General features: G+C 42.7%; 1 protein-coding gene across 3 annotated transcripts in view; it reads right to left on the minus strand.

Moving 5' to 3' along the window:
* Window positions 1-15,080, minus strand: part of LOC139746135 (uncharacterized) — a 216,196-nt gene that overhangs the window by 126,031 nt on the left and 75,085 nt on the right. For all 3 annotated transcript variants that reach the window (XM_071657011.1, XM_071657004.1, XM_071656995.1), the window contains one exon: window positions 601-768. In XM_071657011.1, coding sequence (XP_071513112.1) covers window positions 601-768 — 168 coding nt within the window. The remainder of the gene's footprint in view (window positions 1-600; window positions 769-15,080) is intronic.

Below are 15,080 nucleotides of genomic sequence, written 5' to 3' on the forward strand. Positions count from 1 at the left end.
AGTGCATGATAGCTCAATTAAAAGGCTTGGTGTGAGAGGAAAGCCACCTGTGACATGGGAAACAGAATAGAAGAGTACTGGAGGGACAGAGATGGGCAAAGATTACAAAGAATGGTGTAAACAAGAGATGCACACAAGGCCAAGGATAAGTGGAGACTCTTTTGCCAATGGCCATTGCCTTGATGGGAGTTACCATTGGGATCGGGCATCAGAGATATAAATATAGTGAAAAAGCAACTTCACTCGTAACAAGGGAATATAAGGAAATTTGTGATACAGAAATTCTTTTAAGACGGCATCCATTTTGAAGCATGGGGGTCCTATTTATTAACACAAAAATGTAAGATCAATTCTTTGTTAAGTGCATACAATCCCTAAATATTCAAAGTGATGGTAAAGTCTGTGTTGCACTGCATGTGATTAAATTTCTTATAAAAAATTAAATAAACAAACTAAACAAGATACAGGCTATTTCAACTAAATTTCATTCCATATAACTATATGAAAAATAAAAAAGCACTCAACAAAATTTACTAACCTTCCATTTCATTCCATATAACTAAACGAAAAATATAAAAGTGTTCAACAAAATTTACTTACCTTCCATTTGCCTCCAAAGAAATCAATGAAATGAACAACAAAGTTTCTGTTGATCATTGTCTTTAGCTGATCAGAGGCCTTACAATCAGCAATCCAATGCATATCACCCAAAGTACATCTAAATGCCTGATAAGGAATTGTCAACAAACAATCTGGTAGTGCTCTCAACTGAAACAATGGGGGAAAACAATTAATTACAATTAATACCTAATAGCAAATACATGTATATTGCTGTAAAAATCAAGCTATCATTTTCTCTCATCAAAGTTTCAAGCAATCCAAGTATTCTACATTCAAAGTGATAAACAACAAAAAGAGGTGGTTCAATAAAATGTGTAGAAAGGCAAATGAGGGAAGGGATTTGATATAGAATAGATATAGGAAAAGTGAGAATAGCATATCATATACAAGATAGAGGGAATATGTAACAGCCAAGGGAAACCATGGAAAGGTAGATATGGGACTCTCGTTTCCCTGCATTTCACATGACAGCTTAAGAATTGATGTTCCTAGCACTACCTGGTAATATGGGAAACAGCAAACAAGTATGAAAAAAAAATCAGTATTCTTACATGTACTGTAATACATTTTGAATATGTTAAACATTTCTTTTTTTTTTTTTTATACTTTGTCGCTGTCTCCCACGTTTGCGAGGTAGCGCAAGGAAACAGACGAAAGAAATGGCCCAACCCCCCCCATACACATGTATATACATACGTCCACACACGCAAATATACATACCTACACAGCTTTCCATGGTTTACCCAGACGCTTCACATGCCTTGATTCAATCCACTGACAGCACGTCAACCCCGGTATACCACATCGCTCCAATTCACTCTATTCCTTGCCCTCCTTTCACCCTCCTGCATGTTCAGGCCCCGATCACACAAAATCTTTTTCACTCCATCTTTCCACCTCCAATTTGGTCTCCCTCTTCTCCTTGCTCCCTCCACCTCCGACACATATATCCTCTTGGTCAATCTTTCCTCACTCATTCTCTCCATGTGCCCAAACCACTTCAAAACACCCTCTTCTGCTCTCTCAACCACGCTCTTTTTATTTCCACACATCTCTCTTACCCTTACGTTACTCACTCGATCAAACCACCTCACACCACACATTGTCCTCAAACATCTCATTTCCAGCACATCCATCCTCCTGCGCACAACTCTTTCCATAGCCCACGCCTCGCAACCATACAACATTGTTGGAACCACTATTCCTTCAAACATACCCATTTTTGCTTTCCGAGATAATGTTCTCGACTTCCACACATTCTTCAAGGCCCCCAGAATTTTCGCCCCCTCCCCCACCCTATGATCCACTTCCGCTTCCATGGTTCCATCCGCTGCCAGATCCACTCCCAGGTATCTAAAACACTTCACTTCTTCCAGTTTTTCTCCATTCAAACTCACCTCCCAATTGACTTGACCCTCAACCCTACTGTACCTAATAACCTTGCTCTTATCCACATTTACTCTTAACTCTCTTCTTCCACACACTTTACCAAACTTAGTCACCAGCTTCTGCAGTTTCTCACATGAATCAGCCACCAACGCTGTATCATCAGCGAACAACAACTGACTCACTTCCCAAGCTCTCTCATCCCCAACAGACTTCATACTTGCCCCTCTTTCCAAAACTCTTGCATTTACCTCCCTAACAACCCCATCCATAAACAAATTAAACAACCATGGAGACATCACACACCCCTGCCGCAAACCTACATTCACTGAGAAACATATAATTCATTTATGTGGGAAAGGTGCTAAAGGCAATGAAAAGTTTTTATTAAAGGAAGAAGGCAAGTGTTTGAGTAGGAAGAGAGGAGAATGAATAGTTCCAAAGGAAGGTTGATGTCAACATGGTTTTTCAATTTGTTTCTGGATGGGGTGGTGAGGGAGCTAAATGTGAAAGTCTTGGAGAGATGGGCATGGGCAAGTTTGCAGTCTGTGGGGGAAGAGAGGGATTGAGAGGTAAGTTAGTTGTTTCCTGGTGATACTGCATTGGCAGCAGACTCAAATGAAAACTGGAGATGTTGGTAACCAAGTTGGGAAGAGTGTGGGAAAGGAGTAAGTTGATAGTAAATATGAACAAAATCAAGGTTATTGATTTAGCAGGATTGAGGAACAGGTTAGTTGGAATGAAAGTTTGAATGGAGAGAATAATTTCAGGTAGAAGTGTTTTAGGTACCTGGCAGTGAAATGGAACCATGGAAGCAGATGCGAGTCATAGGGTGGGGGTGGGGGCCTTGAAACACTAAAGAATGTGCAGAGAAAGAAAATGTTAGTTTTTTTTTTCTTTTTTTTTTTTTCTTTTTTTTTTTTTTTCCCCAAAGGAAGGAACAGAGGGGGCCAGGTGAGGATATTCCAAAAAAGGCCCAGTCCTCTGTTCCTAACGCTACCTCGCTAACGCGGGAAATGGCGAATAGTTTAAAAGAAAGAAAAAGGAATGAAAAAATGTGTTTGAAAGAACCGAAGTCCCAACAGTATCATTTGGATGTGAAGCATGGGCTATAAATAAGGCTGTGTGGAGGAGGGTGAAAGTGTTGGAAATGAAATGTTTGACAATATGTGGTGTGTGGTGGTTTTATTGAGAAAGTAATGAAAGGGAAGAAAAGATGTGTGTTACTAGAAGAGAGTGAGGTTGAGAGCTGAAGAAGGTCTGCAGCATGTTTCAGAAGAGGGAGAGGATGTATGGATCTAGTGTTTCCTTTAAAGACTGTGTATGACAAATATTTAGAAAAATAGTAGGATTTGTATGTGGCATACGATAGGGTTGATAGAAGGTTTGTAGAAGGTTTGTAGGTTTGTAGAAGGTCTGACAAATATGTGGTGTAGAAGTAAGCTGCTAGAAGCAGTATGAAGTTTTTATTAAGGGTGTAAGGCATGTATATGAGTAGTAATAGAAGAGAGTGAATGGTCCTCAGTGGAAGTTGGTCTGCAGCAGGGAGGGGTGATGTGACCATGTTTGTTTAATTTGTTTATGGATGGTATTGTAGTGACATTTATCAAAGAAAAAAAAGGGGTGTGACTGTGTTGTAGAGAGATTGGTAAAGATATTCAGTGTATGTATGGATCATGGTGAAGTGCCTGAGGACTGGCAAAATGCATGCATAGTGCAACTGTACAAAGGAAAAGGGGATAAAGGTGGGTGTTCAAATTACAGAGGCATAAGTTTATTGAGTATTATAGTATTATTTTTATCATACTTTGTTGCTGTCTCCTGCATTAGCGAGGTAGTGCAAGGAAACAGACGAAAGAATGGCCCAACCCTTCCACATCCAAATGTATACACATACACGCACATATACATACCTATACATTTCAACATATACTTGCTGCCTTCATCCATTCCCGTCACCACCCCGCCACACATGAAATGACACCCCCCCTCCCCCCACGCACATGCGAGGTAGTGCGAGGAAAAGACAACAAAGGACACATTCATTCACACTCGGTCTCTAGCTGTCATGTGTAATGCACCGAAACCACAGCTCCCTTTCCACAATCAGGCCCCAAAAAGCTTTTCATGGTTTACCCCACATGCTTCACATGCCCTGGTTCAATCCATTGACAGCACGTCGAACCCGGTACACCACATCATTCTAATTCACTCCATTTCTTGCATGCCTTTCACCCTCCTGCATGTTCAGGCCCCAATTGCTTAAAATCTTTTTCACTCCATCCTTCCATCTCCAATTTGGTCTCCCACTCCTTGTTCCCTTCACCTCTGACACATATATCCTCTTTGTCAATCTTTCCTCACTCATTCTCTCCATGTGACCAAACCATTTCTATGCACCCTCTTTTGCTCTCTCAACCACACTTTTTATTACCACACATCTCTCTTACCCTTTCATTACTTACTCGATCAAACCACCTCAAACCACATATTGTCCTCAAACATCTCATTTCCAACACATCCACCCTCCTCCACATAACCCTATCTATAGCCCATGCCTCACAACCATATAACATTGTTGGAACCCATTCCTTCAAGCATACCCATTTTTGCTCTCCAAGATAACGTTCTTGCCTTCCACACATTCTTGAACACTTCCAGAACCTTCGCCCCCTCCACCACCCTGTGACTCACCTCCACTTCCATGGTTCCATCAGCTGCCAAATCCACTCCCAGATATCTAAGACACTTCACTTCCTCCAGTCTTTCTCCAGTCAAATTTTTTTTTTTGCCACTGTCTCCCGCGTTTGCGAGGTAGCGCAAGGAAACAGACGAAAGAAATGGCCCAACCCCCCCCCCCATACACATGTATATACATACGTCCACACACTCAAATATACATACCTACACAGCTTTCCATGGTTTACCCCAGATGCTTCACATGCCCTGATTCAATCCACTGACAGCACGTCAACCCCGGTATACCACATTGTTCCAATTCAATCTATTCCTTGCCCTCCTTTCAACCTCCTGCACGTTCAGGCCCCGATCACACAAAATCTTTTTCACTCCATCTTTCCACCTCCAATTTGGTCTCCCACTTCTCCTCGTTCCCTCCACCTCCAACACATATATCCTCTTGGTTAATCTTTCCTCACTCATTCTCTCCATGTGACCAAACCATTTCAAAACACCCTCTTCTGCTCTCTCAACCACGCTCTTTTTATTTCCACACATCTCTCTTACCCTTACGTTACTCACTCGATCAAACCACCTCACACCACACATTGTCCTCAAACATCTCATTTCCAGCACATCCATCCTCCTGCGCACAACTCTATCCATAGCCCATGCCTCACAACCATACAACATTGTTGGAACCACTATTCCTTCAAACATAGCCATTTTTTGCTTTCCGAGATAATGTTCTCGACTTCCACACATTCTTCAAGGCTCCCAGGATTTTCGCTCCCTCCCCCACCCTATGATCCACTTCCGCTTCCATGGTTCCATCCGCTGCCAGATCCACTCCCAGATATCTAAAACACTTTACTTCCTCCAGTTTTGCTCCATTCAAACTTACCTCCCAATTGACTTGACCCTCACCCCTACTGTACCTAATAACCTTGCTCTTATTCACATTCACTCTTAACTTTCTTCTTTCACACACTTTACCAAACGCAGTCACCAGCTTCTGCAGTTTCTCACATGAATCAGCCACCAGCGCTGTATCATCAGCGAACAACAACTGACTCACTTCCCAAGCTCTCTCATCCCCAACAGACTTCATACTTGCCCCTCTTTCCAAAACTCTTGCATTTACCTCCCTAACAACCCCATCCATAAACAAATTAAACAACCATGGAGACATCACACACCCCTGCCGCAAACCTACATTCACTGAGAACCAATCACTTTCCTCTCTTCCTACACGTACACATGCCTTACATCCTCGATAAAAACTTTTCACTGTTTCTAACAACTTGCCTCCCACACCATATATTCTTAATACCTTCCACAGAGCATCTCTATCAACTCTATCATATGCCTTCTCCAGATCCATAAATGCTACATACAAATCCATTTGCTTTTCTAAGTATTTCTCACATACATTCTTCAAAGCAAACATCTGATCCACACATCCTCTACCACTTCTGAAACCACACTGCTCTTCCCCAATCTGATGCTCTGTACATGCCTTCACCCTCTCAATCAATACCCTCCCATATAATTTACCAGGAATACTCAACAAACTTATACCTCTGTAATTTGAGCACTCACTCTTATCCCCTTTGCCTTTGTACAATGGCACTATGCACGCATTCTGCCAATCCTCAGGCACCTCACCATGAGTCATACATACATTAAATAACCTTACCAACCAGTCAATAATACAGTCACCCCCCTTTTTTAATAAATTCCACTGCAATACCATCCAAACCTGCTGCCTTGCCGGCTTTCATCTTCCACAAAGCTTTTACTACCTCTTCTCTGTTTACCAAATCATTTTCCCTAACCCTCTCACTTTGCACACCACCTCGACCAAAACACCCTATATCTGCCACTCTATCGTCAAACTTACCTCCCAATTAACTTATCCCTCAACCCTACTGAACCTAATAACCTTGCTCTTATTCACATTTATTCTCAACTTTCTTCTTGTACACTTTACCAAACTCAGTCACAAACCTCTGCAGTTTCTCAGCCGAATCAGCCACCAGTGCTGTATCATCAGCGAACAACAACTGACTCACTTCCCAAGCCCTCTAATCTACGACAGACTGCATACTTGCTGCTCTCTCCAAAACTCTTGTATTCACCTCCCAAACCACCCCATCCATAAACAAATTAAACAACCATGGAGACATCATGCACCCCTGCCACAAACTGACATTCACTGGGAACCAATCGCTTTCCTCTCTTGCTACTCGTACACATGCCTTACATCCTTGGTTAAAAACTTTTCACTGCTTCTAGCAACTTACTTCCCACACCATATACTCTTGAAACCTTCCACAAGGTATCTCTATCAACCCTATCATATGCCTTCTCCAAAGCCATAAATGCTACCTCACTAACGTGGGAGACAGTGACAAAGCAAAATAAATAAATATAATATAAAGTAATTCAGCACAACTTGCTGCTTTTCATCCTATATATTTTTTTCCTATCCCATCATCAAATTATGGCAGACTGCTGCTAAGTGGTCAACAGATTTAATGATTTTTTTTTTTTTTTTATTATACTTTGTCGCTGTCTCCCGCGTTTGCGAGGTAGCGCAAGGAAACAGACGAAAGAAATGGCCCAACCCCCCCCATACACATGTATATACATACGTCCACACACGCAAATATACATACCTACACAGCTTTCCATGGTTTACCCAGACGCTTCACATGCCTTGATTCAATCCACTGACAGCACGTCAACCCCGGTATACCACATCGCTCCAATTCACTCTATTCCTTGCCCTCCTTTCACCCTCCTGCATGTTCAGGCCCCGATCACACAAAATCTTTTTCACTCCATCTTTCCACCTCCAATTTGGTCTCCCTCTTCTCCTTGCTCCCTCCACCTCCGACACATATATCCTCTTGGTCAATCTTTCCTCACTCATTCTCTCCATGTGCCCAAACCACTTCAAAACACCCTCTTCTGCTCTCTCAACCACGCTCTTTTTATTTCCACACATCTCTCTTACCCTTACGTTACTCACTCGATCAAACCACCTCACACCACACATTGTCCTCAAACATCTCATTTCCAGCACATCCATCCTCCTGCGCACAACTCTTTCCATAGCCCACGCCTCGCAACCATACAACATTGTTGGAACCACTATTCCTTCAAACATACCCATTTTTGCTTTCCGAGATAATGTTCTCGACTTCCACACATTCTTCAAGGCCCCCAGAATTTTCGCCCCCTCCCCCACCCTATGATCCACTTCCGCTTCCATGGTTCCATCCACTGCCAGATCCACTCCCAGGTATCTAAAACACTTCACTTCCTCCAGTTTTTCTCCATTCAAACTCACCTCCCAATTGACTTGACCCTCAACCCTACTGTACCTAATAACCTTGCTCTTATCCACATTTACTCTTAACTCTCTTCTTCCACACACTTTACCAAACTCAGTCACCAGCTTCTGCAGTTTCTCACATGAATCAGCCACCAACGCTGTATCATCAGCGAACAACAACTGACTCACTTCCCAAGCTCTCTCATCCCCAACAGACTTCATACTTGCCCCTCTTTCCAAAACTCTTGCATTTACCTCCCTAACAACCCCATCCATAAACAAATTAAACAACCATGGAGACATCACACACCCCTGCCGCAAACCTACATTCACTGAGAAACATATAATTCATTTATGTGGGAAAGGTGCTAAAGGCAATGAAAAGTTTTTATTAAAGGAAGAAGGCAAGTGTTTGAGTAGGAAGAGAGGAGAATGAATAGTTCCAAAGGAAGGTTGATGTCAACATGGTTTTTCAATTTGTTTCTGGATGGGGTGGTGAGGGAGCTAAATGTGAAAGTCTTGGAGAGATGGGCATGGGCAAGTTTGCAGTCTGTGGGGGAAGAGAGGGATTGAGAGGTAAGTTAGTTGTTTCCTGGTGATACTGCATTGGCAGCAGACTCAAATGAAAACTGGAGATGTTGGTAACCGAGTTGGGAAGAGTGTGGGAAAGGAGTAAGTTGATAGTAAATATGAACAAAATCAAGGTTATTGATTTAGCAGGATTGAGGAACAGGTTAGTTGGAATGAAAGTTTGAATGGAGAGAATAATTTCAGGTAGAAGTGTTTTAGGTACCTGGCAGTGAAATGGAACCATGGAAGCAGATGCGAGTCATAGGGTGGGGGTGGGGGCCTTGAAACACTAAAGAATGTGCAGAGAAAGAAAATGTTAGTTTTTTTTTTTTTTTTTTTTTTTTTTTTTTTTTTTTTTTTTCCCCCCCAAAGGAAGGAACAGAGGGGGCCAGGTGAGGATATTCCAAAAAAGGCCCAGTCCTCTGTTCCTAACGCTACCTCGCTAACGCGGGAAATGGCGAATAGTTTAAAAGAAAGAAAAAGGAATGAAAAAATGTATTTGAAAGAACCGAAGTCCCAACAGTATCATTTGGATGTGAAGCATGGGCTATAAATAAGGCTGTGTGGAGGAGGGTGAAAGTGTTGGAAATGAAATGTTTGACAATATGTGGTGTGTGGTGGTTTTATTGAGAAAGTAATGAAAGGGAAGAAAAGATGTGTGTTACTAGAAGAGAGTGAGGTTGAGAGCTGAAGAAGGTCTGCAGCATGTTTCAGAAGAGGGAGAGGATGTATGGATCTAGTGTTTCCTTTAAAGACTGTGTATGACAAATATTTAGAAAAACAGTAGGATTTGTATGTGGCATACGATAGGGTTGATAGAAGGTTTGTAGAAGGTTTGTAGGTTTGTAGAAGGTCTGACAAATATGTGGTGTAGAAGTAAGCTGCTAGAAGCAGTATGAAGTTTTTATTAAGGGTGTAAGGCATGTATATGAGTAGTAATAGAAGAGAGTGAATGGTCCTCAGTGGAAGTTGGTCTGCAGCAGGGAGGGGTGATGTGACCATGTTTGTTTAATTTGTTTATGGATGGTATTGTAGTGACATTTATCAAAGAAAAAAAAAGGGGTGTGACTGTGTTGTAGAGAGATTGGTAAAGATATTCAGTGTATGTATGGATCATGGTGAAGTGCCTGAGGACTGGCAAAATGCATGCATAGTGCAACTGTACAAAGGAAAAGGGGATAAAGGTGGGTGTTCAAATTACAGAGGCATAAGTTTATTGAGTATTATAGTATTATTTTTATCATACTTTGTTGCTGTCTCCTGCATTAGCGAGGTAGTGCAAGGAAACAGACGAAAGAATGGCCCAACCCTTCCACATCCAAATGTATACACATACACGCACATATACATACCTATATATTTCAACATATACTTGCTGCCTTCATCCATTCCCGTCACCACCCCGCCACACATGAAATGACACCCCCCCTCCCCCCACGCACATGCGAGGTAGTGCGAGGAAAAGACAACAAAGGACACATTCATTCACACTCGGTCTCTAGCTGTCATGTGTAATGCACCGAAACCACAGCTCCCTTTCCACAATCAGGCCCCAAAAAGCTTTTCATGGTTTACCCCACATGCTTCACATGCCCTGGTTCAATCCATTGACAGCACGTCGAACCCGGTACACCACATCATTCTAATTCACTCCATTTCTTGCATGCCTTTCACCCTCCTGCATGTTCAGGCCCCAATTGCTTAAAATCTTTTTCACTCCATCCTTCCATCTCCAATTTGGTCTCCCACTCCTTGTTCCCTTCACCTCTGACACATATATCCTCTTTGTCAATCTTTCCTCACTCATTCTCTCCATGTGACCAAACCATTTCTATGCACCCTCTTTTGCTCTCTCAACCACACTTTTTATTACCACACATCTCTCTTACCCTTTCATTACTTACTCGATCAAACCACCTCAAACCACATATTGTCCTCAAACATCTCATTTCCAACACATCCACCCTCCTCCACATAACCCTATCTATAGCCCATGCCTCACAACCATATAACATTGTTGGAACCCATTCCTTCAAGCATACCCATTTTTGCTCTCCAAGATAACGTTCTTGCCTTCCACACATTCTTGAACACTTCCAGAACCTTCGCCCCCTCCACCACCCTGTGACTCACCTCCACTTCCATGGTTCCATCAGCTGCCAAATCCACTCCCAGATATCTAAGACACTTCACTTCCTCCAGTCTTTCTCCAGTCAAATTTTTTTTTTTGCCACTGTCTCCCGCGTTTGCGAGGTAGCGCAAGGAAACAGACGAAAGAAATGGCCCAACCCCCCCCCCCCATACACATGTATATACATACGTCCACACACTCAAATATACATACCTACACAGCTTTCCATGGTTTACCCCAGATGCTTCACATGCCCTGATTCAATCCACTGACAGCACGTCAACCCCGGTATACCACATTGTTCCAATTCAATCTATTCCTTGCCCTCCTTTCATCCTCCTGCACGTTCAGGCCCCGATCACACAAAATCTTTTTCACTCCATCTTTCCACCTCCAATTTGGTCTCCCTCTTCTCCTCGTTCCCTCCACCTCCAACACATATATCCTCTTGGTTAATCTTTCCTCACTCATTCTCTCCATGTAACCAAACCATTTCAAAACACCCTCTTCTGCTCTCTCAACCACGCTCTTTTTATTTCCACACATCTCTCTTACCCTTACGTTACTCACTCGATCAAACCACCTCACACCACACATTGTCCTCAAACATCTCATTTCCAGCACATCCATCCTCCTGCGCACAACTCTATCCATAGCCCATGCCTCGCAACCATACAACATTGTTGGAACCACTATTCCTTCAAACATAGCCATTTTTTGCTTTCCGAGATAATGTTCTCGACTTCCACACATTCTTCAAGGCTCCCAGGATTTTCGCTCCCTCCCCCACCCTATGATCCACTTCCGCTTCCATGGTTCCATCCGCTGCCAGATCCACTCCCAGATATCTAAAACACTTTACTTCCTCCAGTTTTGCTCCATTCAAACTTACCTCCCAATTGACTTGACCCTCACCCCTACTGTACCTAATAACCTTGCTCTTATTCACATTCACTCTTAACTTTCTTCTTTCACACACTTTACCAAACGCAGTCACCAGCTTCTGCAGTTTCTCACATGAATCAGCCACCAGCGCTGTATCATCAGCGAACAACAACTGACTCACTTCCCAAGCTCTCTCATCCCCAACAGACTTCATACTTGCCCCTCTTTCCAAAACTCTTGCATTTACCTCCCTAACAACCCCATCCATAAACAAATTAAACAACCATGGAGACATCACACACCCCTGCCGCAAACCTACATTCACTGAGAACCAATCACTTTCCTCTCTTCCTACACGTACACATGCCTTACATCCTCGATAAAAACTTTTCACTGCTTCTAACAACTTGCCTCCCAAACCATATATTCTTAATACCTTCCACAGAGCATCTCTATCAACTCTATCATATGCCTTCTCCAGATCCATAAATGCTACATACAAATCCATTTGCTTTTCTAAGTATTTCTCACATACATTCTTCAAAGCAAACATCTGATCCACACATCCTCTACCACTTCTGAAACCACACTGCTCTTCCCCAATCTGATGCTCTGTACATGCCTTCACCCTCTCAATCAATACCCTCCCATATAATTTACCAGGAATACTCAACAAACTTATACCTCTGTAATTTGAGCACTCACTCTTATCCCCTTTGCCTTTGTACAATGGCACTATGCACGCATTCTGCCAATCCTCAGGCACCTCACCATGAGTCATACATACATTAAATAACCTTACCAACCAGTCAATAATACAGTCACCCCCTTTTTTAATAAATTCCACTGCAATACCATCCAAACCTGCTGCCTTGCCGGCTTTCATCTTCCACAAAGCTTTTACTACCTCTTCTCTGTTTACCAAATCATTTTCCCTAACCCTCTCACTTTGCACACCACCTCGACCAAAACACCCTATATCTGCCACTCTATCATCAAACTTACCTCCCAATTAACTTATCCCTCAACCCTACTGAACCTAATAACCTTGCTCTTATTCACATTTATTCTCAACTTTCTTCTTGTACACTTTACCAAACTCAGTCACAAACCTCTGCAGTTTCTCAGCCGAATCAGCCACCAGTGCTGTATCATCAGCGAACAACAACTGACTCACTTCCCAAGCCCTCTAATCTACGACAGACTGCATACTTGCTGCTCTCTCCAAAACTCTTGTATTCACCTCCCAAACCACCCCATCCATAAACAAATTAAACAACCATGGAGACATCATGCACACCTGCCACAAACTGACATTCACTGGGAACCAATCGCTTTCCTCTCTTGCTACTCGTACACATGCCTTACATCCTTGGTTAAAAACTTTTCACTGCTTCTAGCAACTTACTTCCCACACCATATACTCTTGAAACCTTCCACAAGGTATCTCTATCAACCCTATCATATGCCTTCTCCAAAGCCATAAATGCTACCTCACTAACGTGGGAGACAGTGACAAAGCAAAATAAATAAATATAATATAAAGTAATTCAGCACAACTTGCTGCTTTTCATCCTATATATTTTTTTCCTATCCCATCATCAAATTATGGCCGACTGCTGCTAAGTGGTCAACAGATTTAATGATTTTTTATTTTTTTTTATTATACTTTGCCGCTGTCTCCCGCGTTTGCGAGGTAGCGCAAGGAAACAGACGAAAGAAATGGCCCAATCCCCCCCATAAACATGTATATACATACGTCCACACACGCAAATATGCATACCTACACAGCTTTCCATGGTTTACCCCAGACGCTTCACATGCCTTGATTCAATCCACTGACAGCACGTCAACCCCGGTATACCACATCGCTCCAATTCACTCTATTCCTTGCCCTCCTTTCACCCTCCTGCATGTTCAGGCCCCAATCACACAAAATCTTTTTCACTCCATCTTTCCACCTCCAATTTGGTCTCCCTCTTCTCCTCGTTCCCTCCACCTCCGACACATATATCCTCTTGGTCAATCTTTCCTCACTCATTCTCTCCATGTGCCCAAACCACTTCAAAACACCCTCTTCTGCTCTCTCAACCACGCTCTTTTTATTTCCACACATCTCTCTTACCCTTACGTTACTCACTCGATCAAACCACCTCACACCACACATTGTTCTCAAACATCTCATTTCCAGCACATCCATCCTCCTGCACACAAATCTATCCATAGCCCACGCCTCGCAACCATACAACATTGTCGGAACCACTATTCCTTCAAACATACCCATTTTTGCTTTCCGAGATAATGTTCTCGACTTCCACACATTCTTCAAGGCCCCCAGAATTTTCGCCCCCTCCCCCACCCTATGATCCACTTCCGCTTCCATGGTTCCATCTGCTGCCAGATCCACTCCCAGATATCTAAAACACTTCACTTCCTCCAGTTTTTCTCCATTCAAACTCACCTCCCAATTGACTTGACCCTCAACCCTACTGTACCTAATAACCTTGCTCTTATTCACATTTACTCTTAACTTTCTTCTTCCACACACTTTACCAAACTCAGTCACCAGCTTCTGCAGTTTCTCACATGAATCAGCCACCAGCGCTGTATCATCAGCAAACAACAACTGACTCACTTCCCAAGCTCACTCATCCACAACAGACTTCATACTTGCCCCTCTTTCCAAAACTCTTGCATTTACCTCCCTAACAACCCCATCCATAAACAAATTAAACAACCATGGAGACATCACACACCCCTGCCGCAAACCTACATTCACTGAGAACCAATCACTTTCCTCTCTTCCTACACGTACACATGCCTTACATCCTCGATAAAAACTTTTCACTGCTTCTAACAACTTGCCTCCCACACCATATATTCTTAATACCTTCCACAGAGCATCTCTATCAACTCTATCATATGCCTTCTCCAGATCCATAAATGCTACATACAAATCCATTTGCTTTTCTAAGTATTTCTCACATACATTCTTCAAAGCAAACACCTGATCCACACATCCTCTACCACTTCTGAAACCACACTGCTCTTCCCCAATCTGATGCTCTGTACATGCCTTCACCCTCTCAATCAATACCCTCCCATATAATTTACCAGGAATACTCAACAAACTTATACCTCTGTAATTTGAGCACTCACTCTTATCCCCTTTGCCTTTGTACAATGGCACTATGCACGCATTCCGCCAATCCTCAGGCACCTCACCATGAGTCATACATACATTAAATAACCTTACCAACCAGTCAACAATACAGTCACCCCCTTTTTTGATAAATTCCACTGCAATACCATCCAAACCTGCTGCCTTGCCGGCTTTCATCTTCCGCAAAGCTTTCACTACCTCTTCTCTGTTTACCAAATTTTTTTTCCTAACCCTCTCACTTTGCACACCACCTCGACCAAAACACCCTATATCTGCCACTCTATCATCAAACACATTCAACA

The sequence above is a fragment of the Panulirus ornatus genome, chromosome 4 (genome assembly GCF_036320965.1).
Source record: "Panulirus ornatus isolate Po-2019 chromosome 4, ASM3632096v1, whole genome shotgun sequence".
Taxonomy (NCBI): domain Eukaryota; kingdom Metazoa; phylum Arthropoda; class Malacostraca; order Decapoda; family Palinuridae; genus Panulirus; species Panulirus ornatus.